General features: G+C 32.6%; 1 protein-coding gene and 1 long non-coding RNA gene across 2 annotated transcripts in view; both read left to right on the top strand.

The window, feature by feature from the left end:
- Positions 1-4,378, top strand: LOC127705356 (uncharacterized). The gene is made up of 2 exons (XR_007983852.1): positions 1-833; positions 4,220-4,378. It is a non-coding gene; the product is annotated as an uncharacterized LOC127705356 (long non-coding RNA).
- The window catches only part of LOC127704690 (IgGFc-binding protein-like), a gene marked incomplete at its 5' end in the record, with an annotated part of 68,761 nt that extends 47,694 nt beyond the window's left edge, over positions 1-21,067 (top strand). The window contains 7 exons of the mRNA XM_052208828.1: positions 6,212-6,492; positions 7,155-7,366; positions 9,655-9,817; positions 12,989-15,640; positions 17,657-17,854; positions 19,366-19,525; positions 21,007-21,067. Coding sequence (XP_052064788.1) covers positions 6,212-6,492; positions 7,155-7,366; positions 9,655-9,817; positions 12,989-15,640; positions 17,657-17,854; positions 19,366-19,520 — 3,661 coding nt within the window. The remainder of the gene's footprint in view (positions 1-6,211; positions 6,493-7,154; positions 7,367-9,654; positions 9,818-12,988; positions 15,641-17,656; positions 17,855-19,365; positions 19,526-21,006) is intronic.
- Between the last annotated feature and the right edge of the window lie 279 nt (positions 21,068-21,346).

Genomic DNA, 21,346 nt, shown 5'->3' with positions numbered 1-21,346 from the left:
CGGTAAGTTTTTGTTTTTAATTTACCATTGTAGCATTGAATATTCTCATTTAATTAGCTATGAAATGCATGTGTAGGCTTGCTTACGATTATACGCTTAGTTATTTTAATTCGCGTACTTTATCTACCTGTATTGATTTAAATTCACACTTACATTATACCGGTTATTCAAGTTACGGAACGCCCGATTATTACAAATGTAACGGCATTTATTTAATTAAAAAATCAACTGCTGTTCAGTTTGCTGGATATTATTATACATACATGTATATAGCCGTCTTTAAATTTGATATAATAAATTGACACTTATATTATACCTGTTATCAAGTTATGGAACGCCCAATTATTACAAATATATTGCATTTACAACTGCGGGTTATTATACACTTCTAGCTGTCTTAAGATGCGTACTTATATACACATTTATATTTGTATATATATTTCAAGTACGGAACAGTTGTTAAATTCACGATTTTATCTATATGCAGTCGAAGCATCAATGTAATGTTTTATAAATTAGAACATCTTTATATATTTATAAACATTATACTAATATTGATTTCATTTATAAAATGCCTAGGAGAAGGAATGAATATCGTCGGAGATTACGGCCCAGGGTAAACGACGTTAGGGTTCAACAACCTGCTCATGAAGAACCTGCACCCGAAGAGGAACCCGTCCCTGAGGAAGTTGTCCAAGTGGTCAACAGAGGTAGACGTGGAAATAGAAGGCGTGTTGCGCCAGAGCATCAGCAAGCAGATCAACCTGTGGAGCCCAATAATCAGCCTCCACCTCAGAAACAGCTGAAAACTACAGCAGTTCAGGCTGGACCGGGTAATACTTTAAATAATACTGGTCACTTGTTAATGCCATGTGCTAATGAAATTGATATAATTGTTTCTCAACAAATAAAAGAAAAAATTTGGAATTTTGAATATGTTGATTTTGGTATTCTACTCAAACAAAATAGTCAATATTATAGCAATGTGGACCAGAAACAAAGTGTTACTGTTGAAAATGGAATGCTTGTCATTTCCAATAAACCTTCAAAGGTCAATACTATAAATAACATTGAATTATGGACTGAAGCTTTTGCAAATTTTTCTAAAATACTTCTTCAAAAGCATGCTAGCTTAGCACAAGACTTGTTTACATACATGTCAATCATAAGAGATGCTATATCAGATGCTCCTTTTGACAGAGTTTACCAGTATGATAGACAATTTAGATTACGTGTATCACTAAATCACTCCAAGTCTTGGTCTGAGATTGATGGCTTTCTTTGGTTGAAATTCATTGCAAAGGGATCGCAAGGCACACCTAATCCTGTAGTCTATCAGGCTAACTTACAAAAACCTTGTTATGATTTTAACTTTAAAGGATTTTGTCAGAAATCTCAGTGTTTTTATAGACATAACTGTATGAAATGTTCATTACAACATCCAGCCTTATCATGTGTTAGATTTGACAGGTTACAAGGTAACCAAGGTTTTCATTATGGATCATTGAGGCCGCCAATGTTTAACCAAAATAGACCTCAAATGTCATACCAGTTTCGACAAAACAGGCCTTCATTTGTTCAACAAAATAGATATAGGCCACCATTTAACACAAGGTATTCAGTACCTAGATTTAATCAAATGAATTGAAATTAACCTTTCTTTCAGATTTTTCAAAGGATAGATATGATATTTGGAAGATGGGACATTCACCTATTAATATTAAACAATTACAGTTATTTTTAACAGATTATCCTAATGAACAGGACAAACAAATTTTGTTTAATGGTTTTAAATTTGGATTTAGTTTGAATTATCATGGACCAAGATTTCCATTTGAATCAAAAAATTTAAAATCTGTTTTGTCAAATCCTGTTGGAGCTAGATTTAAGATTGAATCTGAAATATCATTAGGAAGAATAGCAGGTCCTTTTTGTAAACGACCAATATCTAATCTTAGATGTTCTCCTATTGGGTTAGTTCCTAAAAAAACTGGGGGACTTCGTCTAATTACCCATTTATCATATCCGCCATTGAGCAGTGTTAACGATTTCATTGATGAAAGGTTTACCTCGGTTAAATATTCTTCATTTGATAATGCTGTTAATATGGTTAAGAAACTTGGAAGAGGTGCTAAATTAGCCAAAATGGACATTAAGTCAGCATTTAGATTACTTCCGGTTTATCAGGGAGATTTTGATTTACTTGGTTTTAAAATTGAAGATGAATACTACATAGACAAGGCAATGGCAATGGGCTGCTCAATTTCATGTGCTATTTTCGAAAAGTTTTCAACCTTTTTGCATTGGGTTTTAAAAAGCAAGTCTGGTTCAAATAATATAGACCACTATTTGGATGATTTTTTATTTGGTGGCAAATCAGATTCTGATGAATGTGAACAACTGATGTTTCAGTATGATGAAATTTGCAAAAATTTAGGAGTCCCACTTGCAAATGAAAAAACTGAAGGTCCAACTACACTGATTGAATATCTGGGTCTTACAATTGATACGGTAAATATGCTTGTTAAAATTCCACATAAAAAGGTTGAAGAACTTTTAGACAGAATTATTAAGTTGTCAGCCATGAAAAAAGTAACGTTAAAAGAATTGCAGTCAATATGTGGTTCATTAGCTTTCTGCACAAAGGCTCTACCTGCTGGAAGAGCGTTTAGTTGTCGTTTGTATTCAACCATGGGCAAAGTTTCAAAACCGTTTCACTTTATTAGGGTGACATCAGGCATGAAAAATGATTTATTAATGTGGAAATTATTTTTGGAACAGTTTAATGGGATTTCGTATATAAATGATATAGGATGGATATCAAATTTTGATCTTGAACTATATACAGATAGTGCTGGTGGATTAGGTAAAGGGTGTGCAGCTTATCTTAATGGTAAATGGACTTTTCTCGAGTGGCCTAAAGAATGGAATAGTTCAGAAATATTTAAAGATATAACATACCTTGAAATCATTCCAATAGCACTTGCAATATTTTTGTGGTTTGATCAATTTTACAAGAAAAACATACTTTTTCACATTGATAATTTGGCAGTAGTGAATATTTTAAACAAAAAGTCAAGCAAATCTGAACGAGTTATGTCCATTTTGAGATTAATTGTTTACTGTTCACTTATTGGTAATTTTCAGTTTAAAGCTGTTCACATTTTGTCAAAGGAAAATGCAATTGCTGATGCATTATCTCGTGCAAATTTTCAGAAATTTCGACGTCTAGCACCACTAGCCAACGATCGTCCACATCCAATTCCAGTGGAGTTCTGGAACCTTTTAAAGACGAAGTGAATAAACTTTTACAGCACTCTGTTTCTTCAAATACAACGAATGTGTATAAAAATGCAATCTGTTCATTTAATAAATTTCGGACCAGTTTTCAAATAGAGGAAAGTTGGCCACCGCCTGTTGATCACATAATTAATTACGTTGCATATCTTTCAAAAAATGGTTATTCCTACACCACTGCAAAAACATATCTATCAGGAATTAATCATAAGTTGAAAATGAATAATTGGAATGATTATAGCAAATCATTCATTTTGGAAAAAATGTTAAAAGGTATGCAGCGTTTGGGTAAAAGAGTTGATTCAAGAAAACCTATTACTGTTGATGTATTGAAACGGCTTATATTAATTCTTCACCATGTTTGTAAGTCAATTTATGAGACAAAACTGTTTAGGGCAGCATTTGCTTTAGCCTTTTTTGGATTTATGAGAATTGGAGAAATCACATATGTTAACAAAAATGCTGATAATCATGTTTTAAAAATATCAGATATTAAATTTAATGATATTGATTCTGAAGTTTTTGTTACTATAATGTCTTCAAAGACGGATCAAATTGGTTGTTCAACAACTTTAATATTGTCTTCAAATGATAATGATAACGAACTGTATGTTGTCAAAATGTTAAAAGATTACTTACAGTTACGTCCAGATTCTCAAGGCCAACTTTTTTGTCATATTAATCACAATAAATTGACTCGTTTTCAGTTTTTAGCTGTTTTAAGGTCTGCTTTGAATTTTATTAGTTTGAATCCTGAGGAGTTTAATACGCATTCATTCCGAATAGGGGCTGCAACTACTGCAGCCTTGGAAGGCAAAACGGATGAAGAAATACAAACCCTGGGGAGATGGAATTCTAATTCTTTTAAATCATATATAAGGCTAAGTCGTTTGGTAAATTAAATAATTTTAATTGTTTTCAGGCATTTTTGTGGTTTGGATTATTGGATCTTCCTTGGTTGCCAAAGCCTCATCACATAGTCAAATAAGACCTTTGGGAAATGATTTGGGGTTGCATAAGTTAGGCTACAAGTTGATGTGGGCAGGAATGTCCGGTATGTCAGTATATAACGTTGTACCAATAGTAGAGAATTTGATACATTGTTGCGGTTTACCAGATGCTGTTTTGCTTCACTGTGGTGGCAATGATATTGGACTTGTTAACTGTGCCAAACTTTTATTTGATATTAAATTTATGCTAGATATAGTTGCACGTATGGTGAATGGAGGTAAAATTATTTTTTCAAGCATTTTACCAAGGTTGAAATGGAGATATTCAAAAGATTTGAAAGCAATGGATGCAACCAGGAAACGTTTAAATAGGGGGGTTAAATCACATTTAAATAAAACTGGGGGTTACACTATAACTCATTCTGATTTTGAAGACAAACATCAATCTTTATTTAGTCATGATGGCGTCCATTTGTCGTTTATTGGCAATGATATATTTTTGAATTCATTTCAAACTGCTTTAGAACAATTTTACTATATACCAAATAATTCTGTTTATCCGATGCATGAATGATGTTGTTTGTTTATTTTTGTTGTATGTTGAAAAGAATAACAACTATTTGATTATATTTTCATTGAATTTATGCTGCTTATTAAATTGTCATGGCGGATTAGCATTTGATTGAGAGTTCACTAAAATGCCAATTTTGGCAGTGATTTATTCAAATATCGTTCATTAAGCTGTTATGGATCTGCCCAGCAGCTAGAAATTGTTATGCATTTACTGTTGGTTTCCCTTCAGTGACCAATTGTCATCAAGTTTTAACTTGTTGGCCAGTTTGTTGATGTTGGTTGTTTGTTGGTTTATATTGTTGAATATTGTTGAATAAATGCCATGACAAATAATCAGCCAAATTTCAAATTTCAATTGTTTGTTTGTTGTTTATATTATTCTTGCGAAGGAATGAAACAAAACAAATCTGCAGTTGTATATTCATTGCACACATTGAATATGCAATAATAAAATTTAATGATCTAATAATTAAATTGATTTATTGCATTAACAATACATTTATTTGTTTATTGTGTTTCAAATGTACGTCAGTCCATTATTTACGTTTTGCCATTTAAATACTTACAACCATATATTTAAACATACGAAAGAATATGCTTTGAAGCGCCTCGTGGACTTTGGTCATATATAAACACGTGTTCCCGCTAAATGTTCATTCCACGAGTATTTTTCAACAAGATTACACAACCCACCCTCCCTCCCTTTAACAAACAAAATTGCTGCTGTTTTTAGTTTATTTTTCAGATTACATGGTGAACAGATCCAAATGTATTGAATGTTCCAATTAGATTGTCATGTATCATCAAAATTGTCAGACGTTTCAATATTCATCGGCAGATCCAATGAAACCTGAATATTCAAGGAATTTGCAGGAATAATTAAAAAGAGAATATCTATCGTCATGGCATTCCGTTCAATATGGAAAGTGCGTTGGATGTCATCATCAACAAGATTCAACTGGCAGTGATTTATTCAAATATCGTTCATTAAGCTGTTATGGATCTGCCCAGCAGCTAGAAATTGTTATGCATTTACTGTTGGTTTCCCTTCAGTGACCAATTGTCATCAAGTTTTAACTTGTTGGCCAGTTTGTTGATGTTGGTTGTTTGTTGGTTTATATTGTTGAATAAATGCCATGACAAATAATCAGCCAAATTTCAAATTTCAATTGTTTGTTTGTTGTTTATATTATTCTTGCGAAGGAATGAAACAAAACAAATCTGCAGTTGTATATTCATTGCACACATTGAATATGCAATAAATAAATCTAATTGTATTAAGCGATTTCCAGTTGACATTTTGGTAGTGTTCATGTGTAACTCAACATAGGTTTTACATATTATTCAAATATTGACCTATTCATGACATTAATTGATATTATATATTGCAGATGTGCTGATGCGGAACCTTTGAAAAATATAACGGAAGAGGACAAGAAACTTTCAGAACAGGATGATAAGTGTGGATATTTATCACCAACAAATGACAACAGTCCATTTAAGATTTGTCGAGAGTCTTCATCCCTTAATTTTACCAAACTATACTCAAGCTGTGAGTATGATGTCATTGTGTCAAATTCGGAAAATGCAAGTTGTCAAACATTGGAAGCTGCTGCTTTAGCTTGCAGTCAGAGAGGGGTTTTGGTGAACTGGAGAACAGGAAATTTTTGTCGTAAGTGCAAACTCAATAATGTCGTGAATGAATAAATTCGAATGGCATTCCAAAACTTTAAATATTGTATAATAATAATTGCCCTGAAAATGAAAATGATCGCTGTATACTGCATCCCTTTATTTAATTTGGAATACCATCGTAAATATTTGAATTCGTAAGTCATGCAATAAGTTTAATTTGCTATAAAACTTATTTTTCTCAACTTTAAATCTAAGAAAAAGATTGAGAAATTAAATTATTACTATTTAAAAAAAATGTTGTTTCTGAGTTGTTGAACAATTTCTACAACAAATGATACCAAAAACTTTCCTTTACTGGTTTTCGTGAATTTTTAACACATGTAGAATATTACAATTCTAGAATGAAGCTTTTTTTCGTAAGTGTGTCTTAGCTGTTTGTAGTAGTGAGACTTGAATTACTCCAAAGGAAACACATATCCAGACACTAGGAATGACTATACTTTAACACTTTTACGGTTTCATTAATGGCATTGATTTATATATATATAAAAACTATAAATAACTTTATTCTTTTATTTTTTAATATTTTGTTATTGTCGTTGAAATTAATACAGCCTTTCTGTTTAACTTTCGACAGTTACTTCCGCCTATTAAATGCCAAAACGTTTTGAAAATATTTATCATCGATTTTTTTCGTAGCACTCACGTGTAAAGATGGCATGGTTTATAGAACATCTGTTTCATGCATTAACACATGTAGTAATAAAAATGCCGAAAAGAATTGTCTTGATCCGCCAACAGATGGATGTGCGTGTCCAAAGAATACATACCTTAGTGGTGACCAGTGTGTAATGGAGGACAAATGCGGCTTTTGTAACCTCGATGGTAGAAGTATATTAAAAAGTCTGTCGGTAGGTCAATGTTATGCTTTTTATAGAAATTCTTCATCACATCTATTTCAGTTTAATTTTTTATTTATTGCATTTTTTGCTACTAGTATTAGTTATCATTAAGAAGTGAAATTGTGTGCCGAAAACTTCGGGTATGGAGGAAATATTTAGCATTCGAAATATATTCGACGACAAAGATTAATTAGTGTAGTCGCAAAGGCAAACACCACTAACAGTATGTTCTGAGAAATGACTGTGTAACAAATAAGTGTGCAATAATTCTAAATTATAATGTAAAATCTGTCTCTGAAAAAAGGCTTATCTTGGCAAAGATGAATGAAAAAGTAGAAAAAAACAAAAGTGTTGATAAAGGTTTTAAGTACGATGTGGTTGTGGACAGTTGGTACGTGTCCTTTTCAAATTGGCATCGATTTACACAGGTTCAGTTTGGAATAAATCTATTTTTATCAGTTTCTTGTTCACAAGATTATTTTTGGACATCACTTGACACCACTGTTTTCACTATATGAAATCTACTAATTACATCGGTCGATATAAGTTTGACTAATTTGACACCATCACTTGTTACAGAAGTATCATTACTTGTTGTCTTTTGTTATATCATAGTATTTGATAACTTTCGAGAATATTTGGTGTTGATTAGAAACAAATTGGTAGTTTCTGTTAAAGTTTTGCATATTTTATCTGGATTTGGGAAAATTTAGGGCTTGAATTACAGTTTAAACACTTGACTATTTTTGAAAACTGTATGCTGACCTGTAAATCTTTTTTTAAATTTTTATGTGTATTTGAGTTCCGTCTAATTATCCTCGCCTATGCAAAGCTCTGATTCCTAGTCCGAATTTGGCTCTTCTTCGTGTCCTCTTTGATTTGATCGGCACTTCAGTGTTTGTACCAGATTTTGGATTTGAAAATATTTTGACCTCGAGCATCACTGAAGAGACATTCATTTTCAAATTGCGAATCTGGTGCAGCAAAATTGATACTGTTTATGTTATTAATACGACGGGGTCGGTACCTCTGCTGGTAGACTGTTAGTCCTTGAGGGTATCACCAACCTAATAGCCAGTACTTCGGTACCGGCATGAAATTACGGATATTGTTTGATTGATATTTGCTGCTATAAAATTTTAGAAATTACTTTTAATTAAGGAATATATCTTCCTCATGCAAAACTCTGGTTCCTAGTCCTGATTTGGCCTCGAGCATCACTGAAGAGACTTTTATTATCGAATTGCAGGAAAATTGGTAATGCTTATGTTATCACAACAATATCTTTTCTATTCCACGGATGAACACGGTGGTTGCTTCTGAGCAGTAACTGTTTACCCTTACAGAGCACCTGACTTCATTCCCATTTTTTAAGGGCTCGTGTTGCTTAATCTTAAGTTGTCCGAGTAAAGTGTTTTGACGACTGGTGGTTATCTTTCAATGTTTTGTCTTTTGCTACGATATTGTCATTACACACATATTTTTTTCACCTGGACCAAAGGCCGTGTAAGCTTTCCTTACCATTCAACGTCGTCCGTTAACTTTTACAAACAAAACATTTTCCTCTGTAACTGCTGAGTTAGTTGAATTAAAACTTGACCACAATCATCCTTTTGTTATCCTGTTTAAAAAAAATGTCTGATGATTCCACCTAACATGGCCGCTCATGCTAAAAACATAAACATACGAGTGCCAGTATTGTCTATTATCTTGTTAACCCGTTTCACACACAGAAAATCACACCGGGCAGAAATATTCAAAATATCAGAATTTGCTTATTATCCATTTCAACCAAAACTGTCAGAAGACTCCTTTTAGAAGTTAATGCCCTTAATTAATGATTTGATTACAAATTTTTGCGTATTTGGCTGTTTTCAAGAAAACTAAGATAGATACAGAGAAACTGTAAATGATAAATATGATCAGTTAGACAAGATTTACGAATACGTCAAGTAATAGAAATAGTCAGTCGACTCCTTATCCTGATTTGTGAACTCTGGTGAAGATTTTATCATTTTTTGTGTTTTGTTCATCTCCCTCAGACAGAAAGGCACTGTTAACAACAAAAAATAATAAACAATTCAAGGTCTTCAAATAATTCAACATGACCAAATCGTCAGTCGATTCTGAATAGGAGTCACTTCATCTGAAAGACGATTTTTTACCATTTTTTTTTTTAAATAATCTATATTGCCCTGTATCAATTTTATGCAAAAATGACAGGGAAAAGTGCAAGCTCTTAGGAGCCTTTAGTTTGTACTTAAATAAATTAAAAAATAAACAATAATGTTTTACAGTTGGGCGATACATACCCTAAAGGAGACTGTATTGACTCTCAGAGATGTGATAATGTCAGTGGTAACTTTGAATTGGTAAATGTTCCAGCTTCAAAGAAATGTCAAAGTCCGGGTAATTGCGAAAAAAATTACTTTGGGAAATACTACTGCAAAACATACAATGGTAAGTAACAAAGTAAAATCGAAGGAGGTATTGCTGTATAATTAATTCAGAGAAATCACTGAAAAGTATACTTATTTTCCTTGTAGGGTTATGAAAAATATCTTCCGAATATCTTCTAACGTGATTTGTTTTGATAAAAGAAATCAATATTAATCTAAAGATAAAACATAGTACTGTATAGCGGGTTATTCTCGCAGGGTGTTTATTTTGGCTTATTTTGGCGGATAAATGAAAATTTCGAAAATAAATTCCGCGAAATTTTTTTTCCGGTCGCCAAGTCAATAAAGGTATATATATATTTTTACAACATAAATGCAAAAGCGCATTGTAAATACATAATTATCAATAAGTATCAATTAATATAAGAGAATAAGACTCTGCCAGGTATTTCACCCTTATTAATTAGTGACAAATTATATAAGAGTTGTAAGTCACTCTTGATAATTTTATAACCTGATTAGTATATCAAAGGTCCAGTCAATTTAGGAATTAATCAAACGAAACATAAAGAAGAAGTTTGTACACCTGTGACAAATATCTAAGTTGTCGGCCTCCTATTGATTAACTTATCAGAAAATAATCAATTAATAATATATCAATCAGGTAAAAATATAATTTAACCATAATAATAGACACTTGTTTGATTGAATGACAATAAAGATACTTGCTCGCAATTTGATTCGTTTATAGGAGAATTTCTTCCTCCCTAAATATTTTTTACAGCTTTTAACTGCAACCATTTCAGTATCCGCCAAAATATTTAATTGGGAATCAAGTATTTGCCAAAATAAAAACCGCCAAAATTTTCCGTATACTTTGTTGCCCCTAAATCACGAAATTTTAAACCCGCAAAAAAAACCCGCTATACGGTTTTACAGACGATACAATTGATTACGTTTTACTATCATTATTAATGCGCTTTGAAATTCAGCAACTTAAAGGTAATACAATAGGAACAAGGGGGGATGATCAAAACACATCAGTCGAAGAGAGACCGACAAAATCATGGCAAACAAAACCGAATAAACGGCGAAGGACAAACACCCTTCTTCAAAAGACTACATGAAAACATTAATCTTAAGCAACATGAGTCCTACTTAAACCAAGGCTGATCTCAGGTCAGCCGGAGGTGTTATAATATCCGGCTTCTAATGTGGTTGCAGTTGTAAGTAGAACTTCTGTTCTTTTTCAACTAGTTTTGATGCACTTTATTGGTAACACATTAAATTACTAAGTTTTTGGTTTAAAAAATAGGTATAAACGACAAAAGAGACGATTTTTCATTCCCTATTGTTAATTTTCCTTTTTTAAACGGCGATGTTCCTTTGACTCCATTGTACGGTGTTTATATATCCCAACTCGTTCGTTATGCCCGTGTGTGTAGTGATGTCATAGATTTTAACGAACGTAATCAATGCATCACTGGTAAATTATTAAGTCAGGGATTTCGTTACCATAAATTAAGTAAAACGTTTGCTAAGTTCTTTCATAGATACAAAGATTTTATTAGTAAATTTGGCTGTACTTGTAGAAAACTGATTAAAAACGGTATTTCACATCTTAAATTTTACGGTAATATTGTACTTAAAGCGCGGAAATCACTATGTGATCCCAGTAAACTCATCGAACCTTTAAACAAACTTATAAGTAAAGGTTATCTTACCAATGTTGTAATTAGATCTTTGAATATAGTTTTCATTGGCACTTATATCGATTTTGTCATCAGCAAATTAAAACATTACTAAATTTGTATTCTTTACAAACGGGATGTATAAAGACACACCCACGTTTATTTTGATCTATAAAGAGGTTAAACTATCCTACTGTCTGTCGATACATTTATTTTTGGCATTGCACAAGTCATGTCTTCTTTGACTGTCCATGACGTTAAAATACTAAATCCCTGGGATGTGTTTTAGTTGATTTTAGTCTCTGATGCATGATTTTTTTCATTATTAATTGTTTTGGCTTTTAACTAGCTGTCAGTAACTGCGAATACTCTCAGATCGTACTTTCTTGTTTATTTGACCTGTTGATACTAATTAATTGTAATGCTTTCTTGTTATTTAATGTTATTCAGGGTTATATCTGGTCTATATAACAGCTTTGATAAGTGTTTGGTATTACTATAAATTTTCACTTCGTACTATGAACATCAAAATTATTTATTTTGTAAAAATATTTCCTTTCTCTATTGGAACTGTACACATATACCTAACAACAAAATTATTTTCATTTACCTGTGTTTAAAGTAATTGCAAATGGATGATATTTTTGTTCGAGCATATTGTTTTTCTAAAATTGTTAAACATTGCATACCGATATAACATGTTACTTTTATTATTCTTCCCTTAGTTTATTTATTTTGTATTTACATTGTATCAAATGTCAAATTTATTTGTTCAGTGTATGTTCACTGGTGTTAATATGGCCTTTGATTGAGTTAAGCTATTTCAGTTGATATTTTATAGTGTGTCTTTCTATGTTGTGATGTTACACTATTGTTTTAGAAAAAAGGTGAAGGTTTGGTACCATTAAAACGTTTAAACCCGCTGCATTTGTTTGCACCTGTCCTAAGTTAGGAATCTGATGTTCAGTAGTTGTCGTTTGTTGATGTGGTTCATAAGTGTTTCTCGTTTCTCGTTTTTTTTATATAGATATGACCGTTAGTTTTCCCGTTTGAATGGTTTGACACTAGTAATTTTTGGGGCCCTTTATAGCTTACTTGTTGGTGTGAGCCAAGGCTCCGTGTTGAAGACCGTACTTTGACCTATAATGGTTTACTTTTATAAATTTTGACTTGGATGGAAAGTTGTCTCATTGGCACTCATACCACATTTTCTTATATCTATAAAAAATTGCATATCATCAGTTCTACTTGTCTGGTGTGTACATTCCTGCTCATTACCTACAAATTTGTCTTTCCAATAATTTGCAGATTGTATAGGCGATATGACAAGTCGATCAAAAGCGTGAAAAAGTACACTGTGATTTCAATTTGTAATATAAACGTTTTGATCTAATCAGATGTTAGTACAGCTTTGGCGTGTCTATATACACATGCGGTATCGGTTTCAATAATTATTTGTTTGTATACTTTTAAATAACTTTTTCAGAATCAGTAATACTATTTTGTTTTCTATTTTTGAATGAAGTTTCCATGTTTTATAGTATCTGCATCGGAAAGCAAGACGGAATCAGTAACAATTTCAAAACATAATGCGTTGATGTCATCGACCACAGTTTCAGAAGAGATGACAACAGAAAGAATCCTACAGGAAGACAGTAGTCATAGCGATATACCAGAAACAAAATCATTTTTGAATACAACCACCTTACCAAGTGTTATGGAAGAAGCTTCTACAAATGCAATGGATGCAGATTTAGATACCGAGCACGCTACTGTTTTGGAAACAAAAATTACAACATCAAAGCCTTCAAACATAAACAAAAGTCAAAATGTTATAGCTGATACGACGAGTCAATCATACATAACAACACCAAGTTCTAATGAAACGGTGACAGAAAAAGACAAAACTTTGGATACTGTACCGACTTCAAAAGATGATAGTTTGCAAGCTTCTACAAGTGCAATGGATGCAGATTTACTCGTTACCACTCCAAACGCTTTAGATACCGAGCACGCTACTGTTTTGGAAACAGAAATTACCACTGCAAAGCCTTCAAACATAAACAAAAGTCAAAATGTTATAGCTGATACGACGAGTCAATCATACATAACAACACCAAGTTCTAATGAAACGGTGACAGAAAAAGACAAAAATTTGGAGAGTGTACCGACTTCAAAAGATGATACTTTGCAAGCTTCTACAAGTGCAATGGATGCAGATTTACTTGTTACCACTCCAAACGCTTTAGATACCGAGCACGCTACTGTTTTGGAAACAAAAATTACCACTGCAAAGCCTTCAAACATTAACAAAAGTCAAAATGTTATAGCTGATACGACGAGTCAATCATACATAACAACACCAAATTCTAATGAAACGGTGACAGAAAAAGACAAAAATTTGGATATTGTACCGACTTCAAAAGATGATACTTTGCAAGCTTCTACAAGGGCAATGGATGCAGATTTACTCGTTACCACTCCAAACGCTATAGATACCGAGCACGCTACTGTTAGGGAAACAGAAATTACCACTGCAAAGCCTTCAAACATAAACAAAAGTCAAAATGTTATAGCTGATACGACGAGTCAATCATACATAACAACACCAAGTTCTAATGAAACGGTGACAGAAAAAGACAAAAATGTGGATATTGTACCGACTTCAGAAGATGATAGTTTGCAAGCTTCTACAAGTGCAATGGATGAAGATTTACTTGTTACCACTTCAAACGCTTTAGATACCGATCACGTTACTGTTTTGGAAACAGAAACTACCACTGCAAATCCTTCAAACACAAACAAAAGTCAAAATGTTGTAGCTGATACGACGAGTCGATCATACGTAACCACACCAAGTTCTAATGAAACGGTTACAGAAAAAGACAAAAATTTGGAGAGTGTACCGACTTCAAAAGATGATACTTTGCAAGCTTCTACAAGTGCAATGGATGCAGATTTACTCGATACCACTCCAAACGCTTTAGATAGCGAGCACGCTACTGTTTTGGAAACAAAAATTACCACTGCAAAGCCTTCAAACATAAACAAAAGTCAAAATGTTATAGCTGATACGACGAGTCAATCATACATAACAACACCAAGTTCTAATGAAACGGTGACAGAAAAAGACAAAAATGTGGATATTGTACCGACTTCAGAAGATGATAGTTTGCAAGCTTCTACAAGTGCAATGGATGAAGATTTACTTGTTACCACTCCAAACGCTTTAGATACCGATCACGTTACTGTTTTGGAAACAGAAACTACCACTGCAAATCCTTCAAACACAAACAAAAGTCAAAATGTTGTAGCTGATACGACGAGTCGATCATACGTAACCACACCAAGTTCTAATGAAACGGTTACAGAAAAAGACAAAAATTTGGAGAGTGTACCGACTTCAAAAGAGGATACTTTGCAAGCTTCTACAAGTGCAATGGATGAAGATTTACTCGATACCACTCCAAACGCTTTAGATACCGAGCACGCTACTGTTTTGGATACAGAAATTACCACTGCAAAGCCTTCAAACATAAACAAAAGTCAAAATGTTGTAGCTGATACGACGAGTCGATCATACGTAACCACGCCAAGTTCTAATGAAACGGTTACAGAAAAAGACAAAAATTTGGAGAGTGTACCGACTTCAAAAGATGATAGTTTGCAAGCTTCTACAAGTGCAATGGATGCAGATTTACTCGATACCACTCCAAACGCTTTAGATACCGAGCACGCTACTGTTTTGGATACAGAAATTACCACTGCAAAGCCTTCAAACATAAACAAAAGTCAAAATGTTATAGATGATACGACGAGTCAATCATACATAACAACACCAAGTTCTAATGAAACGGTTACAGAAAAAGACAAAAATTTGGAGAGTGTACCGACTTCAAAAGATGATAGTTTGCAAGCTTCTACAAGTGCAATGAATGCAGATTTACTCGTTACCACTCTAAACGCTTTAGATACCGAGCACGCTACTGTTTTGGAAACAGAAATTACCACTGCAAAGCCTTCAAACATAAACAAAAGTCAAAATGCTATAGCTGATACGACGAGTCGATCAAATACTGTTCCAACACAGTCATCTTTAACAGACGAAATACTAACAGAGGCTACCACTACAAATGATATTAATCCCATTGATAAAGAATTATCCCGTGGAAACACAACAGAAAACCATGAAGGTAAATTATGCATATTCAGGATGATATTTGATCTTCTTTTTTTCAGCTTTTTTTTCAAATAAAATTACGCGTTTTTCCGGAGAATCTACCAATATATTGATATGGAAAAAAAACACAATTTGCTGACAGTTGATCAAATGAATAAATATATTCAATGGGCTTAAGCAAAAGATTTTAAATAAGTAAGTCGAATGGGCGAATTGGTCAGACGACTCTGTAAGAATTATGGATCTTGGATGACGATGTTTACCCCTTTTTGTGTTTTTGCGGAAAAATATAGTGGATAAAAAGAAACATTAAATAGCAAGTTTGGACAGCTAGACAAGATCTACAAATGAGTCATCATGACCGAAATCACCAGTCGACTCCTTATAGAAGTAATTGCCAATCAATAATGCGTTCTTACAATTTCTTGCTTTTTGGTATAGACTCTACAAAATTTGTTAAAAATGTTAACTGCAAAAATTCAAACATAAAAGAAAGTCATTTTTTTTCAAATGAGACGACGAGTGAATCAAATACTGTTCCGACACAAGCATCTTTAATAACCGATAAAATACTAGCAGAGGCTTCCACTGGGATTGATGATGGTTTTCTAATGGCATTGCCGATTTGATGATTTAGAGAAACATTAAACAAACAAAAAAAAATGATTAGTTACTCAAGATCTACTAGTAAGTCAAAATGACTGAAATTACCAGTTGACTCTTCGTAAGAGTTATTTACTTCAATAATGATTTTCATCAAATTAGAAGATGTGGTATGAATGCCAATGCTACAACTATCAACCAGACACCACAAAAATTAGGTGTATGTGACATAAGGTCACCAATACGGCCTTCAACAATGTGCAAAACTAGTTTCCGCTTTTGTTAGTATATATAGCTTATGTATCGAAATCAATTCCAATCTCTAGCTGTCTGTATGTCTTCTCTATAATTATATATACCTCTTATTTGTTGGCAAACTATTATATTGAACTTCTCACTCCAATCTATGTAAAAAGAGGCGAGAGATACCAAGGGGACATTCAAAAATTCATAAGTTGAAGAAAACTGACAACGCCAATGCGAAAAACAAACAACAATAAGACAAACAAGTCCACAGACACTACATAGAAAACTAAGGACTATAAGCAACAAATGTAAGTGTGTTGATGGCCGATTTACAAAATTACTTTACCATGAATAAAGTTATGATTATAAGGGTTTTTATACGCCCGTTTACGGGACGTATTATGGTATACCGTTGTCCGTCCGTCTATCCGTCCGTCGTCAACATGTCGGACAATAATTCAAAAACGCTTTAACCAATTTGCATGAAACTTTGGTGAATTGTTTATATATATTGACTTGAGCTAACTCTCGTTTTTTATTAATTTTAGATTTTAAGTTTCCGAGTTCTGGGGTTTTATTCATTAAAAAAGGGGGATTTTCCAGTTTTCGGACAATAACTCAAAAACACTTTCACCAATTTGCAAGAAACTTTCATGAATTGTTTATATCTGTTGACATGAGCTCCCTTTCAATTTTTATAAATTTTAGATTTTACGTTTCTGAGTTATGGGGTTTTATTCATTAAAAAAGGATGATTTTCCAGTTTTCGGACAATAACTCAAAAATGCTTTCAGCAGTTTTCATGAAACTTTGGTGAATTGTTTATATCTATTGACGTAAGCTTCCTTTCGATTTTTATAAATTTTAGATTTTACGTTTCCGAGTTATGGGATTTTATTCATAAAAAAGGGTGATTTTCCAGTTTTCAGACAATGTCTTTAAAGTGCTTTCAGCAGTTTTCATGAAACTTTGGTGACTGGTTTATATCTATTAAGATAACCTCCTTTTAGTTGTTCATAAATTTCTGATATGACATTGAGAAGTTATTGAAATTTATTCTTTGAAAAAACGACGGGCGTATCATGCTCATGGCGTAGCTGTTTATTTTCCTTCGTTGTGTTTTGGATTACATTAGGTTTATGATTCATTTAGGTTACTATGAAATTTTGCAACATTTTAGATGTCGCTACTGAAATGATTGACTCGACACGACCAACAACGTATGCTTGGCAACAAACAGAAAATCAAGTTACAACTGTGGAAATGAAAGACAAAATTACAAGTGTAGGAATTAAATTTGCAGAAAAAACTTCTCCAGGACTGAGTGATATATTGACAAAAAAGACAAAAATCGAAGGTGTAACTAAAGCTTATTCAGGTACTTGAAATATTCATTTAAAAATATATATGTTCCGTTTATGATTGATTGGGTGACCTACTTCGTTTCAGCTGTTAAAAGTTGCTTACAACGAAAATGAATTTGTAATTATTATATTATAGACGACAAATTAACATGTAAATTGTTTACATTTTACACATTGTGACTTGGATAGAGAGTTGTCTCATTGGCACTCATACCACATCTTCTTATTTCTGTTGTATCTCTTTTACAAGTCGGTAACTGTTAGGTGATAAAGTATGTCCTTTTTATAAAGTGCCGGCAAATACAAATGTCTTTAAAAATTTAAAGTATATTCATGTCGATGATTTAGTAGAGATGAATGGTCAAAACACCGAACTTACTTAGCCCCCATTTGAATAATTGACTGAATTCCCTCTTATATTTCACGTTTAAGTGCTGAAACCAGTTTATTATTTACTATACGTGATTCGTTACAGCACCTTTATTTCAGTGTGCACAAAGAACAAGAGGTTAGGTTTGCGTGTATGCCAGGTAGATATAATGTTTCCGTGTAATTTGTATGTTTAATTTGACATTAACCTCACAAACTTTCAACATATTATTGTGTAATCTCAGTTCTATTTGGCTTCTTAAAATTTAAAGCTGTTCTCGTATTTTTTTCTCCTAAATATTTCGTATGTTTTCTGTTTTCCGAAAGTACTAATCTTAAGCGTACCTAATGAAGATTACTCGATTTTTTTATGTTTGGTTTGTTACATTCAGTGTAATATTGATTAATGAAAAATACTTTGAAGGAAAATAATACTTAATGAATTTCGAGCGTCCGAAGCACTTTTTCTGGATTCCCAGCTTCACCAGGAACGTCCAAACCAAAACATTTAAAAGCCAAGGATGCATAAAAATCTAAATACGCGAGAAGCTATGTGACCAAAAGATATCTTACAAAATCTATCTAGTAAGGGTCAACTTTGCTAGATAGAGTTGTAACCGTAACAATTAGTTAAACCGTTCAATTGAGTTTCTATGATTATAACCGCGCACTGATATGTCGCAAGAAAGAACTGAAAGAGCTCTGAATCCTAAGACAAGGTGATTTTCAATTGACCTTCAAAATTAAAAATGATTGACCAATAGCTGTTGTTTCGAGGTTGGACTTCGTCTACAAGCATTTGCCTACGATATACATTTCAGCTCTGATATCGGGAAATGAATACGCGTAATGCATACAATCTGCGAACTCATTTCAAATGCAAATAGTTCAGGAGTCATCCTTTATGATTGGACAATTAAATCTCATTTATATCTAAAATCTTACAGGGTTCATTCTTATCTGAATTCGATGCATTACTAAATGGATTTTAATAACGATCTGTTTGAATCTGATTGGAACATATTTTGCATTAATGTTTGTTAGCCAAACTACAAAAAATGTATCATAATAGAGAAATACATAATGTTATTATAAGTACACTCGAAAATGTTATAGTTTTACAATATAAGATATATAAAATATTTCTATCTTACAGAATTTGCATGCAAAACCACTTGGGGATACTATCCTGATCCTAAAAACTGTGCCGGATTTATTCAGTGTGTATGGGGCAAGCCTCATCGAATGCCATGCGCCAAGGGTACCATATGGAATCAGAAGTATTTGACTTGTGTTCATGGATCTTGTTAAAACCAGTAAGTGTTTTTTTAAGCTTATGAAATATTTTACAATGTATTGCTGATCTGCAATTGTTATGCTATATATAGTTTTTTTTAACCTCATCAAATTAAAAAAACCTTATTATGACTTTACAAAATAATGACAATTCCTTCCGGTAGAATATATTGCTTTATTACAATTAATACATCATTAAAAAGCTTTGATTATTTTCAAATTATCTGAATTTGTGTACCAGTATTGTAAAGTTAATATCTAAATATGCGTTCCTCTTAATATGTTTGGCAGTAAGAACATATAATTTAACTACTGAAGTATTGGATGTTGAATAAAAATCTTAACACAAAAGAAAATATCATAAATAAGACAAGTTAACTTGTAGACGATTATTAATTCCTTCAACCAGTAAGCCACTGTTGCTCATTTAGTCGACAAACATCTTCTTTTTGAATAACATTCGCCGTTGAAAACTTGCAAATTGTTCAAGAAATATGAAGCAATATAGTAGACTTGTTTAGTAATATACCTGCAAATGGAATAAGGGGAGTCCATTCATGTACGTAGAATGTTCGCAGAAATGAGTTATGTAAGCATTAGGTCAAAAACATGGTGGGTATTATAAAATATTGCGTGGCAAAGAGTGGTAAATTTATATTATATATGAAAGAAGTGCGAAAATAGAAAAAAATGTATTCAACTATTACTGTTTTCACTCAAATTTACATGTCTTATGTTAATTCCATATCCTTTTTGTAATATAGAATTCGTTTAAGTTTAAATCTCTACTCAGTAGGTAAGGACAACGCTAAAACATCACAGTTAAAAAAGACTTGATCATGTTTCCGAAATGAAGTGACTAGCATTGTATAATAACGATCTTGGTTATTTTTTAGCGATCGAAACTTTCCAACTTAAATATTTTGGACTTGTACTGCTTTATATTATTCTTTAAAGACTATTTGTTTTTCGTTTACATTTTGTTTAAGTGTTTCTATCTTCCATCTGTTCAGTATACGTTATAATTACAAATTATCTTAACCTTTGTTGTTGTTTTTTTTTACCTGCGAAGATCATTTTTGGATCTTTTTTACTGTAAAATATTTTTAACATTTTTCCATCTCTCAAACTTTTCAAATCAGTTTTATTTATTTTAAAGAATTTAAAATGCTTTATTTTTAAATAGTACTTCTAGCATTTTTGTATTACATTTATACATTATTTTACTTCAGGTAATTCAGTTACTTATGAACGTTTTTATCGAATGCCGTATTATTATACAGTGCTTAAGATTTTAAAATTACTTTTCGCTTTTTTTTTATGCTTGACTTTAGTTGTATTTTGTCTGACGGATATCTGACGTCAAAAATAATATTTAGCTGTATATATTTGAATATATACGTTTATCAATGCTTACTTTGTGTCTGCATTAATTACACATCAGTTATACGAGTGAATTGGATAGATTATAATTCATAATTAATGTTTTTGTCTTTTGTAGGTGTGTCCACTACAGACCTGACCTTTTACTAGAGAGCAATAATAAATTCAGTGCAATGCAACTGTGTTAGTTCATTTAGTATATTGGGGGAAAGATATGAGATGAAAGAAATACAATTTAACAGCACTCTGTGATAAACCATGTATCAAATACACAATCCATGTTTTTGCTGTTGCTGTCTGTGTTTTCGTTAGATGTTTTCTGCTTTGTAACGATCTAATGAGTTTAGCCCTTTTCAACTGATTTTTATAGTTTGTTCTTATGTTTTACTGTTACACTACTATCCCAGGTTAGGAGGAGGGTGTTGCGCCAGCAAACTAGTTTAACCCCGCCACAATCT

The sequence above is a fragment of the Mytilus californianus genome, unplaced genomic scaffold (genome assembly GCF_021869535.1).
Source record: "Mytilus californianus isolate M0D057914Y unplaced genomic scaffold, xbMytCali1.0.p SCAF_1, whole genome shotgun sequence".
Lineage (NCBI taxonomy): Eukaryota > Metazoa > Mollusca > Bivalvia > Mytilida > Mytilidae > Mytilus > Mytilus californianus.
The sequence above is the reverse complement of the archived record's forward strand: the minus strand, read 5'-3'. Positions and strand labels throughout refer to the sequence as shown.